At 44.9% G+C, this 25,691-nt stretch overlaps 1 protein-coding gene across 2 annotated transcripts in view; it reads right to left on the bottom strand.

Annotated features, from left to right (window-relative positions):
- Positions 1-351: 351 nt before the first annotated feature.
- CD84 (CD84 molecule) overlaps positions 352-25,691 on the bottom strand; it is a 34,757-nt gene continuing 9,417 nt past the window's right edge. Inside the window, exons 2-7 of one of the 2 annotated variants that reach the window (XM_079761440.1) lie at positions 15,043-15,387; positions 9,793-10,044; positions 9,332-9,445; positions 8,659-8,697; positions 6,581-6,678; positions 352-3,959 (exon numbers count right to left, since the gene is read on the bottom strand). In XM_079761440.1, the coding sequence (XP_079617566.1) occupies positions 3,891-3,959; positions 6,581-6,678; positions 8,659-8,697; positions 9,332-9,445; positions 9,793-10,044; positions 15,043-15,271 (801 nt within the window). In that variant the 5' untranslated portion in view covers positions 15,272-15,387 and the 3' untranslated portion in view covers positions 352-3,890. The remainder of the gene's footprint in view (positions 3,960-6,580; positions 6,679-8,658; positions 8,698-9,331; positions 9,446-9,792; positions 10,045-15,042; positions 15,388-25,691) is intronic. The other variant, XM_079761439.1, reaches the window with a different exon arrangement.

Here is a 25,691-nt window from a genome sequence, read left to right as displayed (position 1 = left end):
GCTTTCCCCTAGAGGACTCCTCCCCTGAGATTTCAGCTTCACGTGTAAAAATGACACATTTTTGGTCCGACACAAAACCCTGTTCTATTGAAAGAATGGTTTTTAATTATTTTTTTTCCCCTGTTAATCCTCATCTGAGAATATTTTTTCCATTGATTTTTGAAGAGAGTGGAAGGGAGGGGGGAAGAGAGAGAGAGAGAATAGATGTGAGAGAGACATGACATATCAATTGGTTGCCTCCCACACATTTCCTGACTTGGGCTGGGGATTACCAGGCGTACCTGTTAATAATGCGGATTTTTTTCAATAGATGGAGTTTCACATATGTTGATATATATATGTGATTTGATATGTATGCTATTTTGTTGTATTGACAACAAGCTTCAAAACTTCATATGTCAAATTTTCTGAAGGTGTTAACATATATATTTTTACACTTAAAAATGTCAAATTTCGTGCCAAAAGAAGAGCATTTGAGGGAAGTTTTAATTTATTACTTTATTTTGAAGAAAAGTGCTGCCGAAAGTTATCGTATACTTCAGAAGCTTATGGTGAACATGCTCCATCTCAAGATACTTGTGAACGCTGGTTTAAATGCTTTAAAAGTGATGATTTAAAAAATAAATAAATAAATAAAAGTGATGATTTTGATATGAAAGACAAAGAACATCCAGGTCAACCGAAAAAGTTTGAAGAGCAACAATTATAAGCATTATTGGATGAAATGTGTGTCAAACTCAAAAACAACTTGCAGAAAGATTAAACATTGCTCAGCAAACAATTTCTGATCATTTACAAGCAATGGGAAAGATTTTATTTTTAAAATATACTTTATTGATTTTTTACAGAGAAGAAGGGAGAGGGACAGAGAGCTAGAAACATTGATGAGAGAGAAACATCGACCAGCCGCCTCCTGCACACCCCCTGCCTGCAACCAATGTACATGCCCTTGACCGGAATCGAACCTGGGACCTTTCAGTCCGCAGACCGACGCTCTATCCACTGAGCCAAACCGGTTTCGGCACAATGGGAAAGATTTTAAAGGAAGGAAAAAGGGTGCCACATCAACTGAACGAGACAACTGGAAAACCGAAAAGTCATCAGTAAAATGTTGCTTCAACGGCACAAAAGAAAGTGTTTTTTTGCATCAAATTGTGACTGGTGATGAAAAGTGGATTTGTTTTGAGAATCCCAAATGCACAAAATCATGGGTTGATCCAGGTCAACCATCAATATCGACTGCAAGGCCAAATCACTTCGGAAAGAAGACAATGCTCTGTGTTTGGGTAGGCCTAACTCTGAAAGTCTTCTCCCTCCAAAACAGCCTCTGCCATTTGCATCCTGATATTTAATATATGTCATAATTTGATTCCACTGTGTTTATTGGCTGTTATATGTCAATACTTCCAATAACTACCTTCTCTTCAACAGTATTGATTGCTCACAAGCAGGGCACAAGGCACTGTTGCCTGGTGGTGGATGCAGAAATAAATACAACTATCACCTCTCTTATGTGTGCCTCTTCATGATCATGAAGTCATGGATCTTGTCCTTGAGTGATGTATAATGTAGAGGGAAACAAATAATCATCTATACTGTAAGGCAGAATGGAATGAGTTATAATGACTGAAAGAAAGGAGTGCAAAAAAAGCCATAATTTATTTCACTAGTCATATCAGGAAACACTTCGTAGAGGACTAGGCATTACACGATGTGTGGAGGGATAGGGGGTGGAGCACACATTCTCGCTGAGGCTCTAAGCCGCACATAGGCAAGGGACTGTGACCATGCGTGGTGTCTGGGGAGGTGCCCAAAGTACATCATGCAGATCCAGGGCTGTTTTTGTTTGTTTGCTTATGCTTTCCTCATGTGCACGCCCTTTGTCTTCTTCACTCTCTGCCAAATCCCATTCATCCTTCAAGGCCCAGTTTCAGTTCTGCCTCCCCCATAAGGTCTTTTCTGACTGTGCTAGCTGGTGCCACTCCAGGTAATACGTAGTTCAGGATTTAGTTGCAGTGTTTGTGCTGGAATTGGTTTCTCAGTTAGCCCAGGGCAGACATTACACTCATCTCATACTTTGGGGGCCTTGCAGCCCCAACAAAGTGCTAAAGATAGTCAGGGCTAGGGGGTTTTATGGGTCCATTCACTAGGACTAACATCCTCATCCTGCCTAAATGCAGTTTATTTTTGCTGTGCAGTCTGGGGTTGTTTGTGGGCATTTAGGATTTAGCAGGTTATATTTGTTAGTTCATGGGGGAGCAATGTTTCAAAGACTCACTTGGGTGTTCCGCTCAGACGCGGAAGGGGAAAGGGAGGGAGCACCTAACCTTGAACTGAACTCTGTGACTCTCTGGGTAGAGCCTTGGGAACTGGGGTGGGCCTAGTTGCATAATCTGCAACATCATCACTCAAGTTCCTGCTTGAGAATGACTTTGCTTCTTTCAAGTCTCTTGTCTTGATGGTTGGGTTGCACTTAAGTGCCAGAAATATAACTTGTCATTCCCTTTTGGAGAATGGGGTACAGGGCATGGCTTCTTGGTGCTGAGGCTGCTTGCATTGTGTGTTTGTGTGGTTCTGCAGACAATGAGAACTAGTTATAGTAAGGAATCAGCTCATGTAGATACGGAGATTGAGAAATCCCAAGATCTGTAGTCGGCAAGCTGGAGCGGTGATGGTATATAGTTCCAGTCTGAGTCTGAGTCTGAAGGCCTGAGAGCCAGGAGAGCTAATGGTGTAAGTTCCAGTCCAAGTCCAAGTGTAAAGGCAGAAGAAGACCGATGTACCAGCTCAAAGACAGAGAGAGAGAGAGAGAGAGAAAATTCTCCCTTACATCACCTTTTTGTTCTATTCAAGCTTTCAGTGGATTTAGTGATACCCAACCAGGAAAACAGGATTAATCTGCTTTACTTAGTCTACAAAAGTCAAATGTTAATCTCATCTAGAAACACCCTCACAGATGCATTTGAGTAAAGTTTAACCAATTATCTGTGCACCCCTGGCCCCGCCAAGTTGACAGATGAAGTTAACCGTCACAGAGTGATACAGAAGGAAAGCTTGGCTGGAAAGAAAGTCTTAGGAAACTTTAGAAGTAGGGCCTGAAGAAAAATGCCCCAGCACGCTAGAACCCCACAGAAAGTGCATTTTCCAACACAATGTTTGGGGAGCGTGTCTACACTGCTGAGAGCCAGACTCTGAGGACTTCTCACGCTGTACGGTCATGTATGGTTGCACTGGTCCAGCCAGTTGTACACGAACAAAGGTTCCTGGGTAAAGGGGGCAAGTAGAGGCTGAAATGCATGCAGCTCACACTCTACTTACCAAGCCATGCACTTGGGTGAGGGGCTGCATCTGCCTTAAGGAAAAAGGGGGCCTTTGCCTAATTTTCCCAAGCCATGAACCAGGTCTCCTCACGCATATTGAGTGTAAGCAGAGCATCCTGGCTGGTGTGCCACGGCATATTACAGTTCCTCCAAACAATACAGGTCCTCTCTATGTTTGGAGTTGCTGGGAAGGCTCATCACCTGTAATCACAAGAGGCGTCTAGCCACAGGCAGCCTCCAGACAGGAGCAATCTTGATTGTTTATGTCATTGTGCCATAAAAATATTTTCTACAGGTGCTGTGATGTAAAGAAGATTGGAGAGCACTGTGCTGAGGGACTTGCCTTATTCATCCAGAAGGCAATTCACCCATTTCAGAAAGGGCACATGTCCATCTGTTCATCTAAGCACAAGCTATGTCCAGCAGCAGAGGGCTTCCTGTTCTTCATATAGGGGTGTGGCGATCTGCAATCTTCAGGAAAGATCTGGGCAGAGAAAGTCTGGGTCCAGGGTGTCTGCCGTTATCTGTGGTTATAGTTTAGTTTCCATGGAGAGAATGCTGTCTGGCAGCCTAGATCACAGATTCATAGCTTGGAATCGCAGGAGGTTTGCTGTCCTGAGTGCTCATGGTTTTGTCCATCTGTGCCCAAGAGGGAGAGAGAGGACATGTTAACATAAAGGCGCTGCTGGGGAATCCCAGGTCCCATGAAGAACCCAGGGGAGTTGTGCAAATGGGCAGGGAGATGCCCTGAGGAAATCTGGGGTCGCAGGGCCTTGCCCTTTGCTGAGTCTTTCACCTCTGCTCCAGCCGCCCCATTTGGAAGCCTTTTGACTCATCAACTTTTTCACCCAGAAAAAAGCAGGAGGGAATGGGGGTACTTGCATTGGTTTTTGATTATAGGCTTGAGGCAACATCCAGGCTCAAGCCACTTGCCTTCCTTGTTCCTCGTTGAGCCCCAGTTCCTTCTGTACCTTCCCCTATTCACAGTGGCAAGCCACCTCTGCTAGCATCTCTCATGCTCCAGTTTAGAACACTGCAGACAACCTTCCCACTGGCTTGAGGAGTCTTTGATCTTAAATCACATACCGACCAATGAATAATTGTCATTCAACTTGTCTAGAGGATTTACTTTGCGATATCTCAATTCAGGACTCCCCGATGAATTCCTCAAATCCAGTTCTTTACACTGTCAGCTCCTCCTGTGTCCTCCCACTCTTCTTCAGATCCTGGTTCAAACACGTGAGCACCTTGCCCCTCACTTCTTGCTTCTCCTTCCTCCTTTCTCTTCCTTCTCTTCTTGCCTCACTCACCTCCTTCATTTCCTTCTCCTTCCTTCCCTTTCGTGAACACTGAGGAAAAAGGGTCCTCTATCTCTTTCTCCAGGGCGCTTGGCTTACCTCTACAACTTTCCTACTTGTCCCGCTCACAGATGCCTTAAAGAATCAGCTCTTGATTTTTACTTATGGATTCATTTCCATTCCATTCCAAGTTCCCAATATATCCTCCCACCATTCATTTATTATCATCATTTTCCCATTTTTCTAGATTCCTGGGTTCAAATTTATCTTTTGTGATTAGCTTCCTGCGTATTAGCTTCAGCTATTAAACAGGAACACTTTCAAAACATTTGATTCACTAAGAGACCCCAAAGCTGTCCTGCTGACAGTAGCAGAAATGAGGACCCTCAGATAGTGACCGCCCCTCAGCAGATCCCCCAATGGAAAGCTCTGTTAAAGGACAGGGTTTACTGTTCCTCTGTATATCCCAGAGAAGGACACTGAGGCACAGGGACTTGTGACTGTCACTAGACCACTACAAATGGTTGTGCATGTTGCACACTGTAAAACTCAGCTGAGGGAGCAAATGGGAATGGAAATGACCCTGTGTTCTACTTGCCCGTCTGTGTACCTGGTGTGGGCCTCCGGGAGGCACCTGCTTTCTTATTTTCACACCGTGAGCGAGCAGCGGCCCTGGGTATTGCAGAGGCTGGGGTTTCCACACTAGAACCAGGGGCTCAGGGGATGCTGCACTTAAAGGGTGGGATCAGCACCCCAAACAGACCAGCCTGTGGATAACCATTGACCTGGGGAGTAGGGCTCTGTGCCTGTGTGGAAGTACCTTAGGCCAAAGCCCCCAGCCAGTAGTCCTGAGAAGTCTAGAGAGGAGTCCCAAGGAAACCAGCTGGCCCCTTGTTGAATGAACAGGGTGTAATAGCAGAGTTGTTGGAACAGATATGACAACAGGGATAAAACGTTGGGAAGGATTGGCATTATCAGAGTACTGCACTGTGGAATACATTGTGTTTCCTGGCTTCTCCTAGGTGGGGGGCACCTGTAAAACACCTGTCATTCACTTAGTCAGGGGACCCAAGCACAATGTTGTGTGTCCCCCTTCCTACTTCTACCCCCGCCCATCACTCCTCCCTGGTAGCATTTTCATCAGGTGGACTTCTCTCCAGGCCTCAGCTCTGCTTCCACCCAGCTTTGGAGAAGTTCAGGGTGCGACGAGGGTGCGGTGGGAGGGTGGGTAGCATTTGGGCACAAAGATCAAGAAGAGGGGTTTGCATGGTGGAGACTGAGTTTTGCTTAGTCAGGGTATTAGCTTTCCATGGGCTTTATGGACCCAGCTGCCCTATCAGTTCAAACACAGTGCTAGATTCACCAGGCAGACTCAGTTTCCCCCTTCAGGGGAGCAGCCTGGCAGAGGCACAGAGAAAGGTGATACCAGGTAAAATACTGATTCAGGGTGGAGGTTGAGGGAGGGGCAGGCAGGTAAAAGGCAGGTGGGAGTTAGTGGGTGTGGGACAGAGTGACTCTGAGCCTGAGGAACGTAAGTTGCTGCTGCAGCCAGGCAAGTTAATCGAGTTCAAGGGCACCTCTCTCAGCTCTGTGACCTTGGAGCCCCCTTTGCCACCTGTTCACATGGAACAGCCCTCACCTCACACCAGGAGCTCTCTTGTAGCTTGTCTCCTGTAGAGGGTGCTTCACTCTTAATCATGATTCTCATCTAACCTTGAGCCACACCCCCACATGAAAGTTTAGGGCCTCACCCTGGAGGCTGCCATAGGGTGACAAGTGGCCACATTCCTGTCCTCATAGAGAGAATCCTGGCGTCATTTCCCTGATATGGTATTCCCCTGATATGGTATTTCCAGATTCTTGCCTGTGGCTTCTGGCTAGGCAGTAGTAAAGAGAGGCCTACCACCAGTGACTCCCTGTCCTGGGAGTGCTGGTGAAGATCCATGAGTCGCATCAGCTCACCTTGGACAGCAAGATTTCATCGTAGATTCTGAGCTCTGCTGGCTGAGGAGCTCTTGGAGCCGTGACACATGTGTATATTGTGTTCTTTGAGTCAGCATCTGTGTCACACATAAAGACAGAAACACAGTACGCAAAAGGTGGATGACTTGCCCTAGCCCAGTGGCTCGCGAGCCGCAGTTTGCCGCTCTGTTGACTAATGAGTTTGCTGACCACCGACCTAGACTCTCGATTCCAATAATTACAGGCTGTTGTTGTTCCTTGTGATTAAGTCCCTATCCCAGTGGTCGGCAAACTCATTAGTCAACAGAGCAGCAAACCGCGGCTTTGGAGTTTGCCGACCACTGCCCTAGCTCAGTGAATAGAGCATTGGCTCAGTGAATAGAGCATTGGCTTGTAGACCCAAGGGTCCCGGGTTGGAATCGGTCAAGGGCATATACTTCAGTTGCAGGCTCCTCCCCTGCCCGGACCCTGGTTGGGGCTCATGCAGGAGGCAACCAATCAATCTGTTTCTCTCACATCGATATTTCTCTCTCTTTCCCTCTTTCTCCACTCTCTCTCTCAAAAAAAAAAAATCAATGGAAAAATATCTTTGGGTGAGGATTAAAAACAACAACAACAAACACGCACACACAAAACCAAAAGGTGGCTGACTTTTTTAGAGATGGTCTACTCTAAAGTTTTCTTCTTAAGATGAAGAAATGAAGCCTAAGAGGTTAAATGGCTCAGATCCTCTTGAGATGGATGCTTGGGTGTTTGGACTGTCTTTCCCTCTTCTAGGGATTACATGTGCTATGGGAGGCACCCGGCTCAAGCCTCACCCAGAGCTCAGCGGGAATTCTTTTCTATTCTAGAGTCCACATTAGGCTAAAGAGACTCTCTTCAATCTCTGCGTGGGCAGTCAAAGTAGCTCTTCTACCCAGGGTCTTCTTAGTGTTTCTGGCACTAAGCATTGACTGCCTTGCATGGCTAGTTGTTTTTTTAATGAGAAGGTCTTGGTTTTTCTACTAGATTGAGACTCTCTAGTTACATACTATGTTGGAATCATGTGGTACATATACTACTGTTACTGCCTCAATGTTAAGCACATAGCAGATGCTCCACAAACATTTGTGGCTTGCTTGATTGGCTCACACAGCCGAACACTTATTAAGCTCCCTCTACGTGGCAGACTTTGTGTGAAGCTATAGAGAAGCAAAGACAGGAGAGACATGTCTACTTTTAATCAATTATGGGCTGGTGGAAGCACTCATTCCAGTGTACCACTTTTCTTTGCTCCTAACATGGAACATTTTAGGATCAAGTTGAAAAGATACAGCTAGAATTTAGAGTCTTCATGTTCAAGGGCACTAATATATCCACACTTAACAGATCTGAGTTGAGCAATCTCAGAAGGAGCCAACATTTCAGAGTTTAGTCCTGTCCAGCCCCTGCCTCAGACTTGGTGAGTGAGCTAGACTGAGTGTTCTCTTGTCTCACTTATAGATTAAAAAATCAGCCCTTCTTCCTTCCCAAGAGGCTGTAAGACAAGCATGTCAAACTCAAAGGCTAACATGGGCCAAATAAACGAGACATGTGGCCCACGGGCTGCGAGTTTGACATGCTTGCTGTAAGGTATTGAAGACAGATGTCTTTTTCTGAGGAACCCTGAAGCTCACCTATGGCCTATGCAGGTTGCTTGACTTCTCATCATGAGGCCAAGCCAGGGCTTATCAATGATAAGTATGGTAGCTAACATTGACTGAGTACTTACTACGTGCCAGGCACCAGACAAGTGTTTTATATGTGGAATTCCATTGAACCCATTTCTATGCATATTTTATGATTGAGAAACCGGAGACTCACAATGATAAAATAACTGGTAGCTGATAAGTGGTCAAGCTGGGATGTTCACCCCAGACCAAGCATGTCAAACTCAAAGGCTAACATGGGCCAAATAAACAAGGCATGCGGCCCGCGGGCTGCGAATTTGACATGCTTGCCCCAGACTGTCTGCAAAGCTCAAGCGTAGCCTTAACCACTCTGCTGTGAATTCGTCTCTCCCAGTAGTCATCCAGAGAAACGTGTGGCTGAAAACTTACCAGGTTTCTTCTTACCCTTGAGGATCTTGAAGGAGGAACCTGAGGAATCAGACCAAAGGAGAGTCAAGAACCTGGAGGCAGAGGGAGAATCCAGGCTTCTTCTTATGATTTGAGCGAAGGGGAGATTTTGGGTGGCTATGGGGTTATGAGGAATAGGATGGTGTAATTTCCCCCTAGGGTGCTAAGGTCAGGTTTTCTGAGTTAAAAATAGCACAAATACAGAAGAGTCCAGAGGGATCTGGAAGAATCTAGTGACAGCCATGGAATACCAAATTAGTACATGTTCCTCAGTGACTCTCCAAAGTAAAAAATATGATGGAATTGAAAGTGACCCTGAAGACCTTCTAATCCAAGCCTTATTTCACAGGTAAGAACACTGAGCCGGAGAGGTAAAGATACATGTCTCATGAAGCACAGCTTGTTAATGGGGGTGCGAAACTTCAACCCAAGCTCTGGGCCCACTAGATACTGGTGATCCCATGAACATATTCTGAAGAGCATTCAGAGTGATACCATACAGTCAGGGCCATCAGTCTGGGAGATTGTGTGGTGGTGGGGTGGGGATGGTAGAAATGCTGATTCCCTGGAACAAAAGCCTCTCCACACCACCTTGGATAAATGACTCCCGTCCTAGGGAGAAGGAAGGTGCATTTCCACACCGGGGAAATCCTACCTCTCTTGTAAAACAGGAACACAAGCACTGCAGGTAGGATGAGTATAACCAGAAAGAGCACAGCCAGTCCGCTCAGCCACCCAGCATGGCGCATGTGGAGGCCCATGGCGCTATCTGGAAATGGAAGAGGCAGCGAGACAACTCTCAGAAAATAGGCCCCAGATGCTGGGCAGGCTTGTCCACATTCCAGGGGCACTGTCCAAACCGGGGACCCTCCAGGAGAGTACCAGAGCTTTGAGGGATTATACTTTCTGCTATGGAAAGTCAGGGTTAGAAACGGAACCAGGGATCATCCCTCTGATTTGGACTGGTTTCCAGGGCTTCCTGGGAGGAGATGCCCCTGGGGACCAGGCCTAGCATAAGGGAGGCACTTTGGCCTGGAGAATGAGGCCCTCAATCAGGCCTTACAGCTCTCCAGAGTGATGTGTAGGACTCCAGGGAAGATGGACAGAGCTGGTTACCTGCACAGAGCTGCTGGGCAGAGATGGAGTCAGAATTGTTGCTGACGGGGTTCCAGGCTGTACAGGTGTAAGTCAGCTCTTGGTTGTTAGGAGTCTGGAAGACTTGAAGAACACTGCCCTCTGTCCCCATGGGACTCCACCTGTATGTCACATTGTTTTCTTCTTTCTCCGCGGAGCATGTCAGTGTGACATTACAGGTACTGTTCGCAGATGTCATTAAACTCTGAGTAATTTTCGGCTTCCCAAGCCTACCTATGAGGGAGAAACATATTAGCCTATACCAGCTTGTAAGGGCCAATTGCTATATTTCAATTTTTTTCAAATGTTTATTAAACACAGCCATCATGTAAAAGCAAAGTATAGAATCTTACAGTAAAATAAACCATATTAAAAATAAACCGAATAAGTACTCAAAACTCATCACTTTCTAATTTTTTGACAATTTACCATTATTTATGCTCTAAAAGTTACTTATATCTATGTATCTGTCTCTTGTAATGATGTGCAAAGTCTTTCTAACTCTGCATGTCTTAAAATGATCTACCTGTGACACCATGGGTGGATCTTGAAGGTATAATGTTAATAAATCAGATGAAAAAGGACAAAACCATATGACTTCACTCATATGTGAAATATAAAACAAAAAGTAACAAACAAACTATCAAAACAAAACAAAAACTTAGACACAGACATCAGAATGGAGGTTACCAAAGGGGAAGACAGGGAAAAGGGGGTCAAATATATTATGAAAGGAAATAAGACTTTGGGATGTAAACACACAATATTGTATACAAATGTTGTGCACCTGAAATTTATATAATGTTATTAACCAATGTCACCTGAATAAATTTAATTTAAAAAATCAGCCACAGTGGGATTATTTATACCACAGGAATTGGCAAATGCTACAAACTTGGACTTGATTTATTGCCTTGTTGATAGTTGCTCTAGGTTTAAGAAAGCACAGGAGGAAAGGTTACTAAAGAAGATTAAACTTAAAAGTGTCTATTGTCATTTCATTGTGAATAGCAAAAGAACAAAATAAAATTTAAAAAATTAGAAAATATTCTTCCAGTATTTGAAGAAGTTGCAACTAAATGTATAAAGGGATGAAAACAAACATCTTAAAGTTATTGCAATAAGATGCTCTGAATATTTGTATACAAGTTTCTGCCTGAAATAAGATTTTGTTTCTCTGAGATAAATGCCCAAGAATGAAATCATATGTAAAACCATTTTTTATTTAAAAAAAAGTGTATTGTGATAAAATATACATGGCATAACATTTAGTATTTTAACCATTTTTAATTGTACAGTTAAGTACACTCACATTGTTGTGCAAACATCACCACTATTCATCTGAGAACTTCTCTCCCTCTACCCTCCCCCCTTTAAAATAGATTCTATCTTTTAGAGCAGTTTAAGGTTCTTAGAAAAACTGAGTAGGTAGTACAGGGGGTTACCATATGTACCCTGCCCCCATTCACTCACAGCCTCCTCCATTATCAACATCCCCACCAGAGTGGTACATACAATAGATAATGTATATTGACGCATATCATGATCACCCAAAGTTCACAGGTGATATACACTCTTGGTGCTGTATATTCTATGAGTTTTGACAAATATATAGTGACATGTATTCAGCATTATATATCATACAGTAGAGTTTCACTGCCCTAAAAACCCTCTGTGCTCTGCTTATTTATCCCTCCCTCCCCCAAACCCCTGGCAACCACCGATCCTTTACTGTCTCCATGGTTTAAGTTACCTCCATGCCTGTTCATGGCTTTTTAGCTCTCTCCAGATCTCAGAACTTCTAAGAATAATTTTTCATTAAAAAATTTGCCAATCTATTTAAATTCCCACCAGCAATGTATGAGTGTTCTAGTTTCTTCACATCCTCACCAGCATTTAGGGCAGTGGTTCTCAACCTTTCTAATGCCGCGACCCTTTAATACAGTTCCTCATGTTGTGGTGACCCCCAACCATAAAATTATTTTCCTTGCTACTTCATAACTGTAATTTTGCTACTGTTAATGAATTGTAATATAAATATCTGTGTTTTCCGATGGTCTTAGGCTCTACAGCAGCAGTTTTCAACCTGTGGGTCGTGACCCACAGGTTGAGAACCACTTGCAGGATCGCCTAAGACCATCAGAAAACACAGATATGGTAATATGCAAATTGACCATCACTCTAACACACAAGATGGCCACCACAAGATGGCCAGCAGGGGAGGGCAGTTGGGGGCAACCAGGTCGGCAGGGGAGGGCAGTTAGGGGTGACTGGGCCAGCAGGGGAGGGCAGTAGGGGGGGGCAGGCCAGCAGGGGAGGGCAGTTGCAGGGGACTGGGCCTGCAAGGGAGGGCAGTTGGGGCAACCAGGCCTGCAGGGGAGGACAGTTAGGGGCGACCAGGCTGGCAGAGGAGGGCAGTTAGGGGCAATCGGGCTGGCATGGGAGCAGTTAGGCATTGATCAGGCTGGCAGGGGAGTGGTTAGGAGGTGATTAGGCTGGCAGGCAGAAGTGGTTAGGGGCAATCAGGCAGGCAGGCAGGTAAGTGGTTGGGAGCCAGCAGTCCTGGACTGTGAGAGGGATGTCCAACTGCCTGTTTAGGCCCAACCCCAGTGGGCCTAAACTATCTATATATATCAAAGCCTTAAGCTACTGAGCAACCAAACAACTGAACGACAGATTGCTATGATGCGCACTGACCACCAGGGGGCAGACGCTCAATGCAGGAGCTGCCCCCTGGTGGTCAGTGCGCTCCCACAGCAGGAGCGCCGCTCAGCTGACCTACCCGTCCCTGTGGCTCACCAGCCTGGGGCAGCCACTCCCTCCCTCAGTAGTCCTGCAGGTCCAATCTCTGGAGAATGGGCCAGGCAGTGATGAACCGGTGCCGCTGGCATGATCCCAACAGTGCTGCCAGCCTCAGGGACCGTGGCTGCTTCCCCTCCTTAGATTCTCCGCAAGAAGAAACGATATAAAAGTGGCCACTAGGTGGCTCCCGACAACTGGCACAAATGTCAGCGGGACAGATCTGGATCCCAGGCTGGCAAGGGCGTCCCACCGCCTGCCTGGAGGGCAGATCGCATACCGATCCCCCTCCCTCGGGATGGGTGCCGGATGCAGGGCTCACGGCTGGTGAGAGCTGCTGCATTGGCACGAGCCTCTCCCGACAGGGACTGACTGGGTGCAAGCCCGCAGCAAGTGCAGTGGGACTGGGATGAGTGGGAGCAGCAGGCAGGAGAGGCAGGGGGCATTGGATTGTGGGTTTCATCCCGATCCCTGCAGGCCACCCTGAGGGACTCCACCCGTCCATGAATTTGTGCCCCGGGCCTCTAGTATATATAAAAGCCTAAGTGACCATTCGACCAGTAGCTATGATGTGCATTGACCACTAGGGGGCAGATACTCAACACACAACCATGGAAACATGAAACAGACTGATGAATCTCAGAGAGAAGGGGGGCAGGGGAGGGCAAGAAGAGATTAACCATAAATCTTATATGCATACTAGAGGCCCGGTGCATGGATTCATGCACTGGTGGGGTCACTCGGCCTGGCCTACGGGGATTGGGCTGAAACCGGCAGTCTGACATCCCCTGAGGGATCCTGGATTGCGAGAGGGCACAGGCCAGGCCAAGGGACCCCACTGGCACATGAATCCATGCACTGGGCCTCTAGTATGTAAATAAATTGCACAGAGCGACACGTATACTCACACATAAATCAGTGCCTGTGTAAGTGGTGAAATATAAAGTAAGCTCTATTTGTTGCACTGATGCCAATTTCCTGGTTTTGATATTAAAACTATCTCTCTATATAAAAACCTAATATGCAAAGTGTCCCCTTGGGAGTTCAACTGACTGGGAGTTCCATCACTCGCTATGATGAGCACTGACCACCAGGGGGTGGCTCAGAACGAAGGAAGGCCCTGGCTGGCAGCCACTAGGGACCCTACCGATGCACAGATTTCTTGCACTGGGCCTCTAGTCTATACTAATAAAAGGGTAATATGCTAATTAGACTGAACATCTTCTGGACATCCTCTGGACAAAGCCACAGTGGCTTAGGCCGAGGCAGAAGCAGTTAGGGGTGATCAGGCTGGCAGGGGAGCAGTTAGGGGTGATCAGGTCAGCAGGCAGAGGTGGCTAGGGGCAATCAAGAAGGCAGGCAGGTGAGCAATTAGGAGCCAGGGGTCCCAGATTGTGAGAGGGATGTCTGACTGCCCATTTAGGCCCAATCCTGCAGGATGGAGAGGGTATAGGCCAGGCTGAGGGACCCCATGCCTCCCCTCATGCACAAAGTTTGTGCACCGGCCTTCTGGTCTATAATAATAAAAGCATAAGCGACCATCGCAACCGAACAGATGACTGAACAGGCTGCATGGGGCGACTAGGCCGGCAGGGGGGTTAGTGAGGGGCAACCAAATGACTGAGCAGCAGGCTGCGTGGGGCAACCAGGCCCGCAGGGGGGGGGCAGTTGGGGGTGACCAGGCCAGTGGGGGGGGGCAGTGAGGGGCAACCAGGCTGGCAGGGGGCAGTTAGGGGTGACCAGGTCGGCTGGGGGGGGGGGACAGTTGGGGGTGACTAGGCCAGCATGGGGGGAAATTGGGGACTATCAGGCAGGTAGGCAGGTGAGCAGTTAGGAGCCAGTGGTCCTGGAGTGTGAGAGGGATGTCCGACTGCCAGTTTTGGCCCAATCCTGGAGATTGGGCCTAAACCGGCAGTCGGACATCCGCCGAGGGGTCCCGGATTGGAGAAGGTGCAGGCTGGGCTGAGGGGATCCCCCACTCCCCCCATGCACGATTTTCGTGCACTGGGCCTCTAGTAGTTATATAAGATGTTACCATTGGGGGAGACTGGGTACAGTGGACACAGAACCTCCCTGTACATGTCTTTACACCTTTCTATGCACCTGTAATTATTTCAAAATAAAAAGTTTTCTAAAGTACTTTGCACACACTATCTCACGTGGGGTCCTCACAATAACTATGGGAAGTGAATAGTATGATTATTCACATTTTATAGAAAAGAAAAACAAGGCCATGGGACAAACTGCTGATAGAAGGTTACATTGCTGAAAACAAGCAAAGCCACACCCTCTTGAAAAGTATTAATATAGTTATGCTTATTTATAAGCATAAAATGATTTAGGGAGCCCAGTAGTCAGAAATACAGTTGTTCTGTAATAGTAAATTTGCAAAGTAAAAATAAAAAACAAGCCCTTTATCTTCCCACGACTTACGATAAACTTGAAGTTTGTAGGTCCTGGTGAGTGTCTCCTTTTCAGAGTTGTCTGTATTTATGTCAGCTTTGTAAATTGCTGCATCTTCCATCCTCAGATTGCTGATCTCCAGGTTGTAGTTCTGACTCGAGACGTTTATTCGTTGTTTATAATTTTGGTTGGTCACAATGATTTCGGGGGGTGCGCCTGAGCGGGCCACTACAACAGCAACGGTTGTTTTGGAACTCATCCAATTAATGGCGGTAACTTGCTGTACATCTTGGATATTTAAAGGGAAAGTAACTGTCTCCCCCAGAATCCCATTCACCGTGAGGATGTCTGTGTTGCTTTCAGCTGCTTCCAGACCTGAGGACATAAATAGAAAATTGTAGCCACTTGGCTGTTGCACCATTCAGAGCTCCCTGTCTCCCCAGGCTGGAGTCTCCCTTAGGAGCTCCCCTGGATGCAGATCATCCAGTTTCTTGAGGGTGCCTTTTTGTTTTGGCATTCTACCCTAGAAATATGTAATATGTTATGATGGGTACATTTTCTAAAGGGTTATCATTCAAAAATGAAGTTTCCCAGGGAATTTCCAGGGACCCATTTAATTAAAAACATGTTTATCTAGACTTACAGACTCTGAGAGCTAGAAGGAACATAAGCCTCCATGAGGTCTGAGATATCGAACGTCTTTCTTTCCCAATATCAGATGTCCAAGAAGTGGAAGGGTTGGGGCAAGAGCCTGGGATGGCTCCTGTGGTCTTTGCAAAAAGTAAGTTACATTTATGCCTTTATTCCTGACAGGTACAGTGTTCTGGAGTAAATACTCCCTAAGTTGATGATTTGGGGGATCATTTTAAAAAATATATATATTTTATTGATTTTTTACAGAGAGGAAGGGAGAGGGATAGAGAGTTAGAAACATCGATGAGAGAGAAACACCGATAAGCTGCCTCCTGCACACCTCCTACTGGGGATGTGCCCGCAACCAAGGTACATGCCCTTGACCGGAATTGAATCTGGGACCTTTTAGTCCACAGGCCGACGCTCTATCCACTGAGCCAAACTGGTTAGGGCTGGGGAATCTTTTTTATTAACTGTTGTATCTTCAGTCCTAGGAAAAGTACCTGACACACAGTGGGTGGTTAGTAAATACTTCTGGGATAAAGTGATAAATGGATTTCACTTATGTGCTGCCTAGAATGTCTTGGAACAACTTCTGAAGTAAAGTTCATTTATTCATTCATACATTTATGAATGAATGCATATATTTATTTAAGGTCAGCTTTGTTTCAGATACTGTGGCAGGTATTTATTATCCTATCTAATAAAAGAGTAATATGCAAATTGACCGCCATTCCAACACACAAGATGGCTGCCCCCATGTGGACACAAGATGGTCGCCATAAGATGGCCAGCAGGGGAGGGCAGTTGGGAGAGTCCAGGCCGGAAGAGGAAGGAAGTTAGGGGTGACCAGGCCTGCAGGGGAGGGCAGTTAGGGGCAATCAGGCTGGCAGGGGAGCAGTTAGGCATCAATCAGGCTGGCAGGGGATTGGTTAGGTGGTGATCAGGCTAGCAGGCAGAAGTGGTTAGGGGCAATCAGGAAGGCAGGCAGGCAAGCAGTTGGGAGCCAGCAGTCCTGGATTGTGAGAGGGTTGTCCGAATGCCCATTTAGGCCAAATCCTACTGGGATCGGGCCTAAATGGGCAGTTGGACATCCCTTGAGGGGTCCCAGATTGGAGAGGGTGCAGGCTGGGCTGAGGGACACACACCCCCGTGCACAAATTTCGTGCACCGGGCCTCTAGTGTAATCTGGAATATGAATGTTTGTTGAGCAAACTACTCTTAAGCATTAGGAAAAACACACCAAGGCCAGGAGACAAACTGTTGATGGAAGATTACAGAATAATGTAATAAGGAGTTGGGGATACAATGGTGAACAAAAATAGATATACTTCCTACTCTCCAGAATGTAACAGTTAAATAAAGAGACCAATGTGGATGAGGTAACCACAAAAGGTTAAATATAAAACAAATAAGTATTATGGTGGTTGAGAGAGAATAGCAAGAGGGACTTGTTCTGTTTTGGGAATTCAGGAACACTTTCTAGTAAAAGCTGAGGATGAGTGTATTTATTTATTCCTCACCCGAGGATATTTTTTTCATTGATTTTTAGAGAGAGTGGAAGACAGAGGGAAAGACAGAGAGCAATATCAATGTGAGAAAAACACATTGATTTGTTGCCTCCTGTATGAGCCCCGATCAGGGCCTGGGTCAGGGAGGAGCAGGCCACCGAAGTACGTGCCCTAGATCAGATTTCAACCTGGGACCTTTCGGTCTACAGGCTGATGCTCTATCCACTGAGCCAAACCAGTCAGAGCAAGAATGAATATTTTTAAACTCTAACATGAGGGGGGAAAAAAGAATTAAACGTTTATTTTTCTTTCCCTCCATCACCTAATAAAATAAATTGATTTAATACATAATTTGTGAAATGAAAAGCAATGTAATTATAAGATGTTATTTTTCTCACCTTTTCCTTTTCTCTCATTACTTTCTTATTCTCACTGAGCTCTATTTAGTAGTAAATAGTGTTTTGAGCCACCACAGATTATATTACAAATGTTTAAAAAACCAACAGACACAGGCACTGACCCATCAGTAAGAGTATCAGCCACAAACAAGAACAGTGCTCCTCTGATGAATATTGGCTGCATGTGAGCCCCAAAGAGCAGCACGTAAGTTTTCTACATAAGTGGGTTCAGGCTGATCCTAAAATTTACCCAGGGCTTGGCATAAAGAGTGCAAGAATAAGGGTCATTGAGAATACAGGTCATTCTGAAGTGTCATAAAAGCAAAGGGCCCGGCCAATGTGCTCAGTGGTTGAGCATCTACCTATGAACCAGGAGATGGCGGTTCGATTCCTGGTCAGGGCACATGCCCGGTTGCAAGCTTGATCCCCAGTAGAGGGCCTGCAGGAGGCAGCCGATCAATGATTCTCTCTCATCATTGATGTTCCTATCTCTCTCTCTCCTTCTCCCATCCTCTCTGAAATCAATTAAAAATAAAATAAAATATATATTTTTAAAAAGCAAAGGGATTTTTAACCTGTCTCACTAAGGCCGCCTTTGTCCTCAGCCAGTAAGCAGTTCCTGAATGAACCTGGGGCCTGCAAATGTAAACCTCTTTTCTTTCAGACCAACCAACATTTCCTCTGAGGAAGACCACCGCAGGCAAGGCCTGATGACTTAGTTAGGGTAGGATATGAAACAGGGCCTTGGGGGGCGCGAGAGAGAAGGACCCTCATTTACAAACATGAAGTGCTATCTATGTGCCAGATGCTGTGTTAGGGACGCAGGGATGAAAAGGACATGGCTGCAGTCCTGGTAAAGACAGACGTGTAGACAAGTATTGCATTCAATGTGATGTGTGGTAAGAGCACAAGGAACAGACCTAGCTGGTTTGGCTCAGTGGATAGAGTGTCGGCCTGCGGACTCAAGGGTCCCAGGTTCGATTCTGGTCAAGGGCATGTACCTTGGTTGCGGGCACATCCCCAGTAGAGGGTGTGCAGGGGGCAGCTGATCGATGTTTCTCTCTCATCGATGTTTCTAACTCTCTCTCCCTCTCCCTTCCTCTCTGTAAAAAATCAATAATAAAAAAACAAAACAAAAAAACATCCCTGACCTGTTTGGCTCAGTGGATAGAGCTTCGGCCTGCAGACTGAAGGGTCCCAGGTTCGATTCCGGTCAAGGGCATGTACCTTGGTTTCGGGCACATCCCCAGTTGGAGGTGTGCAGGAGGCAGCTGATTGATGTTCCTCTCTCATCGATGTTTCTAACTCTCTATCCCTCTCCCTTCCTCTCTATAAAAAATCAATAAAATATATTTTAAAAACAACAACAACAAAAAAACAAAACACACAAGGAACACACCATTGGGGGACTAAGCAGAAAGTAAGGTTGCTTTCAGAGGCAGGAGTCATAGTTTACCAAAATGCATTCTCTTGAACATGAATTCTCTCCAGGTAAACTGTTCCATTGGGCTAATGACATCAGGTAGAGGGACATGCAGAGGGTCCCAGCCTGAATCTCTGGATGTCCCAGATATAGTTTGTGACTTGTGCAGTCATACAGAGCCTTGAGCTCAGAGAGACCCTGAATTTGGTTTAATGATGCTGTGCTACCTTGAAATTCTTCATAATATTTGAACAAGGAGCCCCATATTTCTTTTTTAAAAAAAATATATTTTTATTGATTTCAGAGAGGAAGGTAGAGGGAGAGAGAGATAGAAACATCAATGATGAAAGAGAATCATTGATCGGCTGCCTCCTGCACGCCCCCAACTGGGGATCAAGCCCACAACCCAGGCATGTGCCCTTGACTAGAATCGATGCTGGGACCCTTCAGTCCACAGAGCCCCATACACTGAGTGGCCAGATTATTATGATCTCTGAACGCATAATAATCTGGCCACTCAGTGTGTGTGTGTGTGTGTGTGTGTGTGTGTGTGTGTGTGTGTGTGTGTATTAGAGGTCCGGGTGCATGAATTCGTGCACGAGTGGAGTCTGGCCAGCCTGGCCAAGGGGAGGGGACATGGGCGGTTGGCTGGCCTGCCTGCTAGTCAAACTCCTGATCGAGGGGATAATTTGCACATTAGCCTTTTATTATATAGGATATACACTGAGTGGCCAGATTATTATGCGTTCAGAGATCATCATAATCTGGCCACTCAGTGTACTTCATTCTGTACTGGGTTCTACAAATTATACAACTGGTCCTGGTGCCAGATCTTAAGGCTTTATTTTTTTGTTTATTTTATTTTTTTTACATAAGGCCCCTAGTACCTAATGGCCAGTCTGCTCGTTGGATGCAGATCAGGTGTGAGAAGATGGATGAAGTGTAGGTGCCATTACCTCATCATTTTGGTGGGTTCTTTCATCAAACTCCAGGAAGTGTGTAGGCGGTTTGCAAAGGTGGAGTCCTTCTTAGTGTTAGAACAGTAGGGCAGCCACAACATGGTTGATGTGGGGTCTGCTTTTGTAGTTATGTCTTATCTTCCATGGCAAGTCATCAGGAAGTGGTGCAGGCTGGGTGGTAGATAGAAGGAGCTGGGGGAAGTCCTGCTGCTATTTGTGCTCTGGTGTGGTGAGAATTATGGGCTTGCTGAGAAATGGCATAGGGTTTGTACAGGCATAAAGTAAAGATTCTGCCACCTTCAAATGTTCCTACCGTGATGTGAGAGAGGCAGCTGCAAAACCTTAGCATGTAGTGGAAAGATAGGGAAGCTGAAGATGTAGGTGCTAGCACTTACATGTATGAGCTGGGCAACCTTATAAAATCACAAAACCTTTCTGAGTCTCAGTTTCTTAATTCATAGAATGGAAATAATAGCTACAAAATTGCCCTACCTAGTTAGTGGTCAGCAAATCATACAATATGAGTGAAAATGCTTCACTGACCATCATGGCAAATACATGTTAGTAATTTCTGAGGTTAATAAAGACAATGAGGATGAGAATCCTCCTCATCTTCTTTTTTATTAATTAATTAACTAGCTAATTAATTAAAAACATTGATTTCAGAGAGGGATGGATTGGGAGGAAGAGGTAGAAACATCAATGATGAGAGAATCATTGATTGGTGGCCACACACTGAGGATCGAGGCCCCAACCTGGGCACGTGCCCTGACCGGGAATTAAACCGTGACCTCCTGGTTCATAAGCTGATAACAACTGAGCCACTCTGGCATGGCCATCATCTTCTTCATTATCATCTTAATAATTGGTACATGCCCTTGAAGGCTTCCCTAGTCTATCCCTATGATGGCCACGGTGACACCAGGCCCATACTGAAGAATGTATTAAAGAGTCATTATTAAGGGCTAATTCAAGTAAATCCCTGGGGTTGTTTTAGGTACCACTTTACTTGGTGAACTTTATTTTTCTCTTAAAAACTTCAGTGTTAAAACAATCCCTTTTACCATTGCACCAAAAAAATTAAGATACCTAGGAATAAACTTAACTAAGGAGGTAAAAGACCTATACTCGGAAAACTAAAGGACATTGAAAAAAGAGGTAGAGGAAGACATAAACAAATGGAAGAACATACTGTGTTCATGGATTGGTAGAATCAACATCATTAAAATGTTCATACTATCCAAAGCAATTTATAGATTTAATGCAATCCCCATTAAAAACCAACAGCATATTTCACAGACTTGGAACAAACTCTCCAAAAATTCATCTGTAATAAAAAAAGACCCTGAATAGCCACAGCAATCCTGAGAAAGAAGAACAAAGTTGGGGGGGATCACAATACCAGATATCAAGCTATGTTACAAAGCCATGGTTCTCAAAACTGCCAGGTACTGGCACAAGAACAGACAGACCAATGGAACAGAACAGAGAACCCAGAAATAGACCCAAGCCTTTATACTCAATTAATATTTGATAGAGGAGGTAAGAGCATACAATGGAATCAAGACAGTCTCTTCAATAAATGGTGCTGGGAAATTTGGTCAGATACATAAAAAAAAAATGAAACTAGATCACCAACTTACACCATACACAATAAACAAACTCAAAATGGTTAAAGGACTTAAATGTAAGATGGGAAACCATAAAAATCTTAGAAGACGCCATAGGCAGCAAAATATCAGACATATGTCGTAGCAATATCTTTACCGATACAGCTCCTTAGGTCAATGGAAACTAAAGAGAAAATAAACAAATGGGACTACATCAAAATAAAAAGCTTCTGCACAGCAAAAGAAACCATCAACAAAACAACAAGAAAGCCCACTGCATGGGAGAACATATTTGCCAATGCTATTTCAGATAAGGGTTTAACCTCCAAAATTTATAGGGAACTCATACAACTTAACAAAAGGAAGAGAAACAATTCAATCAAAAAATGGGCAAGGGACCTAGATAGATACGTTTCGAAAGAGGATATACAGAAGGCTAAGAGACATATGAAAACATGCTCAAAGTCGCTAATCATCTGAGAGATGCAAATAAAAAAGACAATGAGGTACCATCTTACACTTGTCAGAATGGCTATCATCAACAAATCAACAAACAATAAGTGCTGCTGAGGATGTGGAGAAAAAGGAACCTTGTCAGAATGGCTATCATCAACAAATCAACAAACAATAAGTGCTGCTGAGGATGTGGAGAAAAAGGAACCCTCGTGCACTGCTGGTGGGAATGCAGACTGGTGCAGCCACTGTGGAGAACAGTATGGAGATTCCTCAAAAATTTAAAAATGGAACTGCCATTTGACCCAGTAATCACACTTCTAGGACCATATCCTAAGAAACCAGAAACACCAACCAGAAAGGATATATGCACCCCTATGTTCATAGGAGCACAATTTACCATAGCTAAGATTTGGAAACAGCCTAAGTGCCCATCAGCAGATGAGTGGATTAGAAAACTGTGGTACATCTACACAATGGAACACTACGCTGCTATAAAAAAGAAGGAACTTTGCCATTTGCAACAGCATGGGTGGATCTGGAGAGCATTATGCTAAGCGAAATAAGCAAGTCGGAGAAAGATAAATATCACATGATCTCACTCATATGTGGGATATAATGATCAACATAATTTGATGAACAAGAATAGATCCAGAGACAATTTTTTTTTTGCGGGGGGGGGGGGGGGAAGGTTAGAGATCATCCAAAGGACTTGTATGCATGCATATTAGCATGACCAATGGACACAGACACTGGGGTGGTGGGTCCTTGCCCTCGGGGGTGGGAGTGCCCGGGGGGTGTTAATGAGGGAAAAAAGGAGACATGTAATACTTTAAACAATAAAAAAACAACAACAAACTTCAGTGTTTGTTTGTTTTTTAAAGAATCTCCATATCTGTTTCAGACAGAGAAACGAAGCCACAGAGCCCTGCTGCTGCTTGGACTGCCAAGACTCACCTCCTGTTGCCATTGGAGTTGGTAATCTGTAATCCAAGAGCTGGTGCAGCAGAATCACTGTTTCCTTCTGTGACTGATCCCCAGGAGGGGTGCTTTAGGCGGGACCCCTCAAAGGGGTCCTTCATAAAAGCTTAGAAGCAGGAGAATGTGTAATGTAGTTTAAATGAGTATAGATTGGAATAACAGTAGAGAGAGGTAAGGCAGGAGATAGAGAGAGATATGGCTTAGATTTGGGACAGCCTTGAGTTTAATACCTACACCACAGAGGGGAGCTATTAAAGTTTTTGAGGATGAAGATTAAAATGATGTTTTAAGGTCATAGTAATATAGTAATGATGTATAGAAAAAGTAAGAAGAAAGAGAAGCTGGCCTTGAGAGACTATTTTGGAGACTATTATAGCCTTCTGGGCATTAACCAGAGGATGATGGGGGAATAGAAAGGAAGGGCTAAATTTGAGAGATAGTACAAAGACAAAGAATAAGGACGTCTAATATAATTCAGTTGTTCAAACACACACACACACATACAAATACACACACACGGCTAGGCAAAAGTAGGTTTACAGTTGTGAGTATGCAAAACAGAGTTTATTCTTGTATTACTATTTATTCATTAATCATTGTACTATTTATTTGTAATATATAAACCTTCTTTTGCCAATCAATTAAATGTATACATAATTGATCTCAGAGAGGGGGGAGGGAGAGAGAAACATCAATGTGGGAGACATACATCTATTATTGCCTCCTGCATGGAGCCCCAACTAAACACATCCTAGGCTTGTGCCCTGACTGGGAATTGAACCAGAGACCTTCGAGTGCATGTGATGACATTGCAAACAACTGAGCCACACTGGCCAGGGCAACAATACATTTTTAGTGTCTACTTTATGTCAGTGGAAAACCAATTCATTTTATTTTGGAAGGAATTCAAAGCAGAAGACAAGTTCAGGTTTAGAAATATTGAAGTTGAGATGATGGTGGACCATCTAAGTACGAAGTGTGAAAATGGAAAATAAGGAGAGAGAATGGGCTTAAATATTATTTGTGGGGGGCTATGGTAGAATCTTCTAGTTGTTTTCCTATATTTGTTCTCTCAGAGCTTCATTCATAGTATCAGAATCCTTAATTTGTTTTCTGCTAGCTAAGTTTGGTCATATGACTAAGTTCAGGCCAATAGGATGAAAGTGGTGGTGTTGTATATGACTTCGGTGTCTTTAAGAAGAGGGCACTTTGGCCCTAGCTGGCTTGGCTCAGTGGATAGAGTGTCAGCCTGCGAACTGAAGGGTCCCAGGTTAGATTCCGGCCAAGGGCACATGCCTGGGTTGCGGGCTCGATCCCCAGTTGGTGGTGTGCGGGAGGTGGCCGATCTGTGATTCTCTCTTCATTGATATTTCTATCTCTCTCTCCTTCTCCCTTCCTCTCTGAAATCAATAAAGAAATATTTTTTTAAAATATATTTTTATTGATTTCAGAGAGGAAAGGAGAGGGAGAAAGAGAGATAGAAACATCAATGCTGAGAATCATTGATTGGCTGCCTCCTGCACGCCCCCTACTGGGGATCAAGCTCGCAACCCAGGCATGTGCCCTTGCCCGGAATCTAACCTGGGACCCTTCAGTTCGCAGGCTGACGCTCTATCCACTGAGCCAAACCAGCTAGGGCAAGAAATATATATATTTTTTAAATTAAAAAAAGAAGAAGAGGGCACTTTGCTTTCTTCATCTCTTTCTTGCTTCTTGCAGGTGGAATGCTGGGACAGCTGGCTCTCAGATGGACATTTGGGATCAAGAAGATGAAGGCGAGTACCAAGAATGGTGAAGCAGGAAGGTTGAAAAAGTGTGGACCCCTGATGACCTTAGGAACTATTCTACCAATGGAACTGCCAACTCTGCTTTTTTAAAGAGGATGTTTATTACAACTGTTTCCTGAAAAAAATCCCTGAATCTGCCTGCCAGTCCTTCACTCTCCAAGGCAGTCTAACATTTCTAAAGTTTATGGATTGTCCCTCAAGCAAACACAAAACACAGTCTCTCTCTAAACCCTGAAATGGATGCTTTCCGACTCTTACCCCAAGGCTGGGTGGGAAACAGTTGCCTGTGAAGGGCTATTACAAGATTACTTGGACCACCACTTTTAATGACTTGAGTCCAGGGACCTTGCCTTCAAATCCCCCGACCAAGCACAATGCAGGATACAAAGGCCTCCAATACTTGTCGTGACACTAAAGATGGAAGCGATATGGTTTTCAATCAGAGGAAGGGTGAGTGAAAGGTTCAGGTTATTTTGGGGTGCTTTTGGGGGGCGAGTCAAAGGATGAGTGAAAGGATCAGGTTATTTTGAGGTGCTTTTGGGGGTGGGGATAGAAGAAAGGGAACACAGGTCTGAGCCAGGTTCAGTGTCTGACATTTACTGCGGCCCTTGTCTTACTGAGGCTACAAGATGGGATATAATAACACCTGCCTCATAGATGGTTGTGAGCAGGCATTCTGGAGTAGAGTGGGTGAAAGTGAAGAGAGTCATGCTTGTTGACCTTCACCTCTTTAGTAATGTAGGAGGTGAGACCATCTGGTAAGAGTGAAGAGGCAAGGATAGGACCAGCTAGAAAGTAAAAAGATTAGGGGCACAAATTTTGAATCTTGGTAGATTAGGGGCACAAATTTTGAATCCTAGCTGTGTCACCATGAGAACATTTTTGAAATGATCTGATCCCCAGTTTCCTTACCTCTACAATGTG

The sequence above is a fragment of the Cnephaeus nilssonii genome (genome assembly GCF_951640355.1).
Source record: "Cnephaeus nilssonii genome assembly, chromosome: 21".
NCBI lineage: Eukaryota > Metazoa > Chordata > Mammalia > Chiroptera > Vespertilionidae > Cnephaeus > Cnephaeus nilssonii.
Note: the sequence above shows the minus strand (reverse complement) of the source record. Positions and strands in the feature narration are given on the sequence as shown.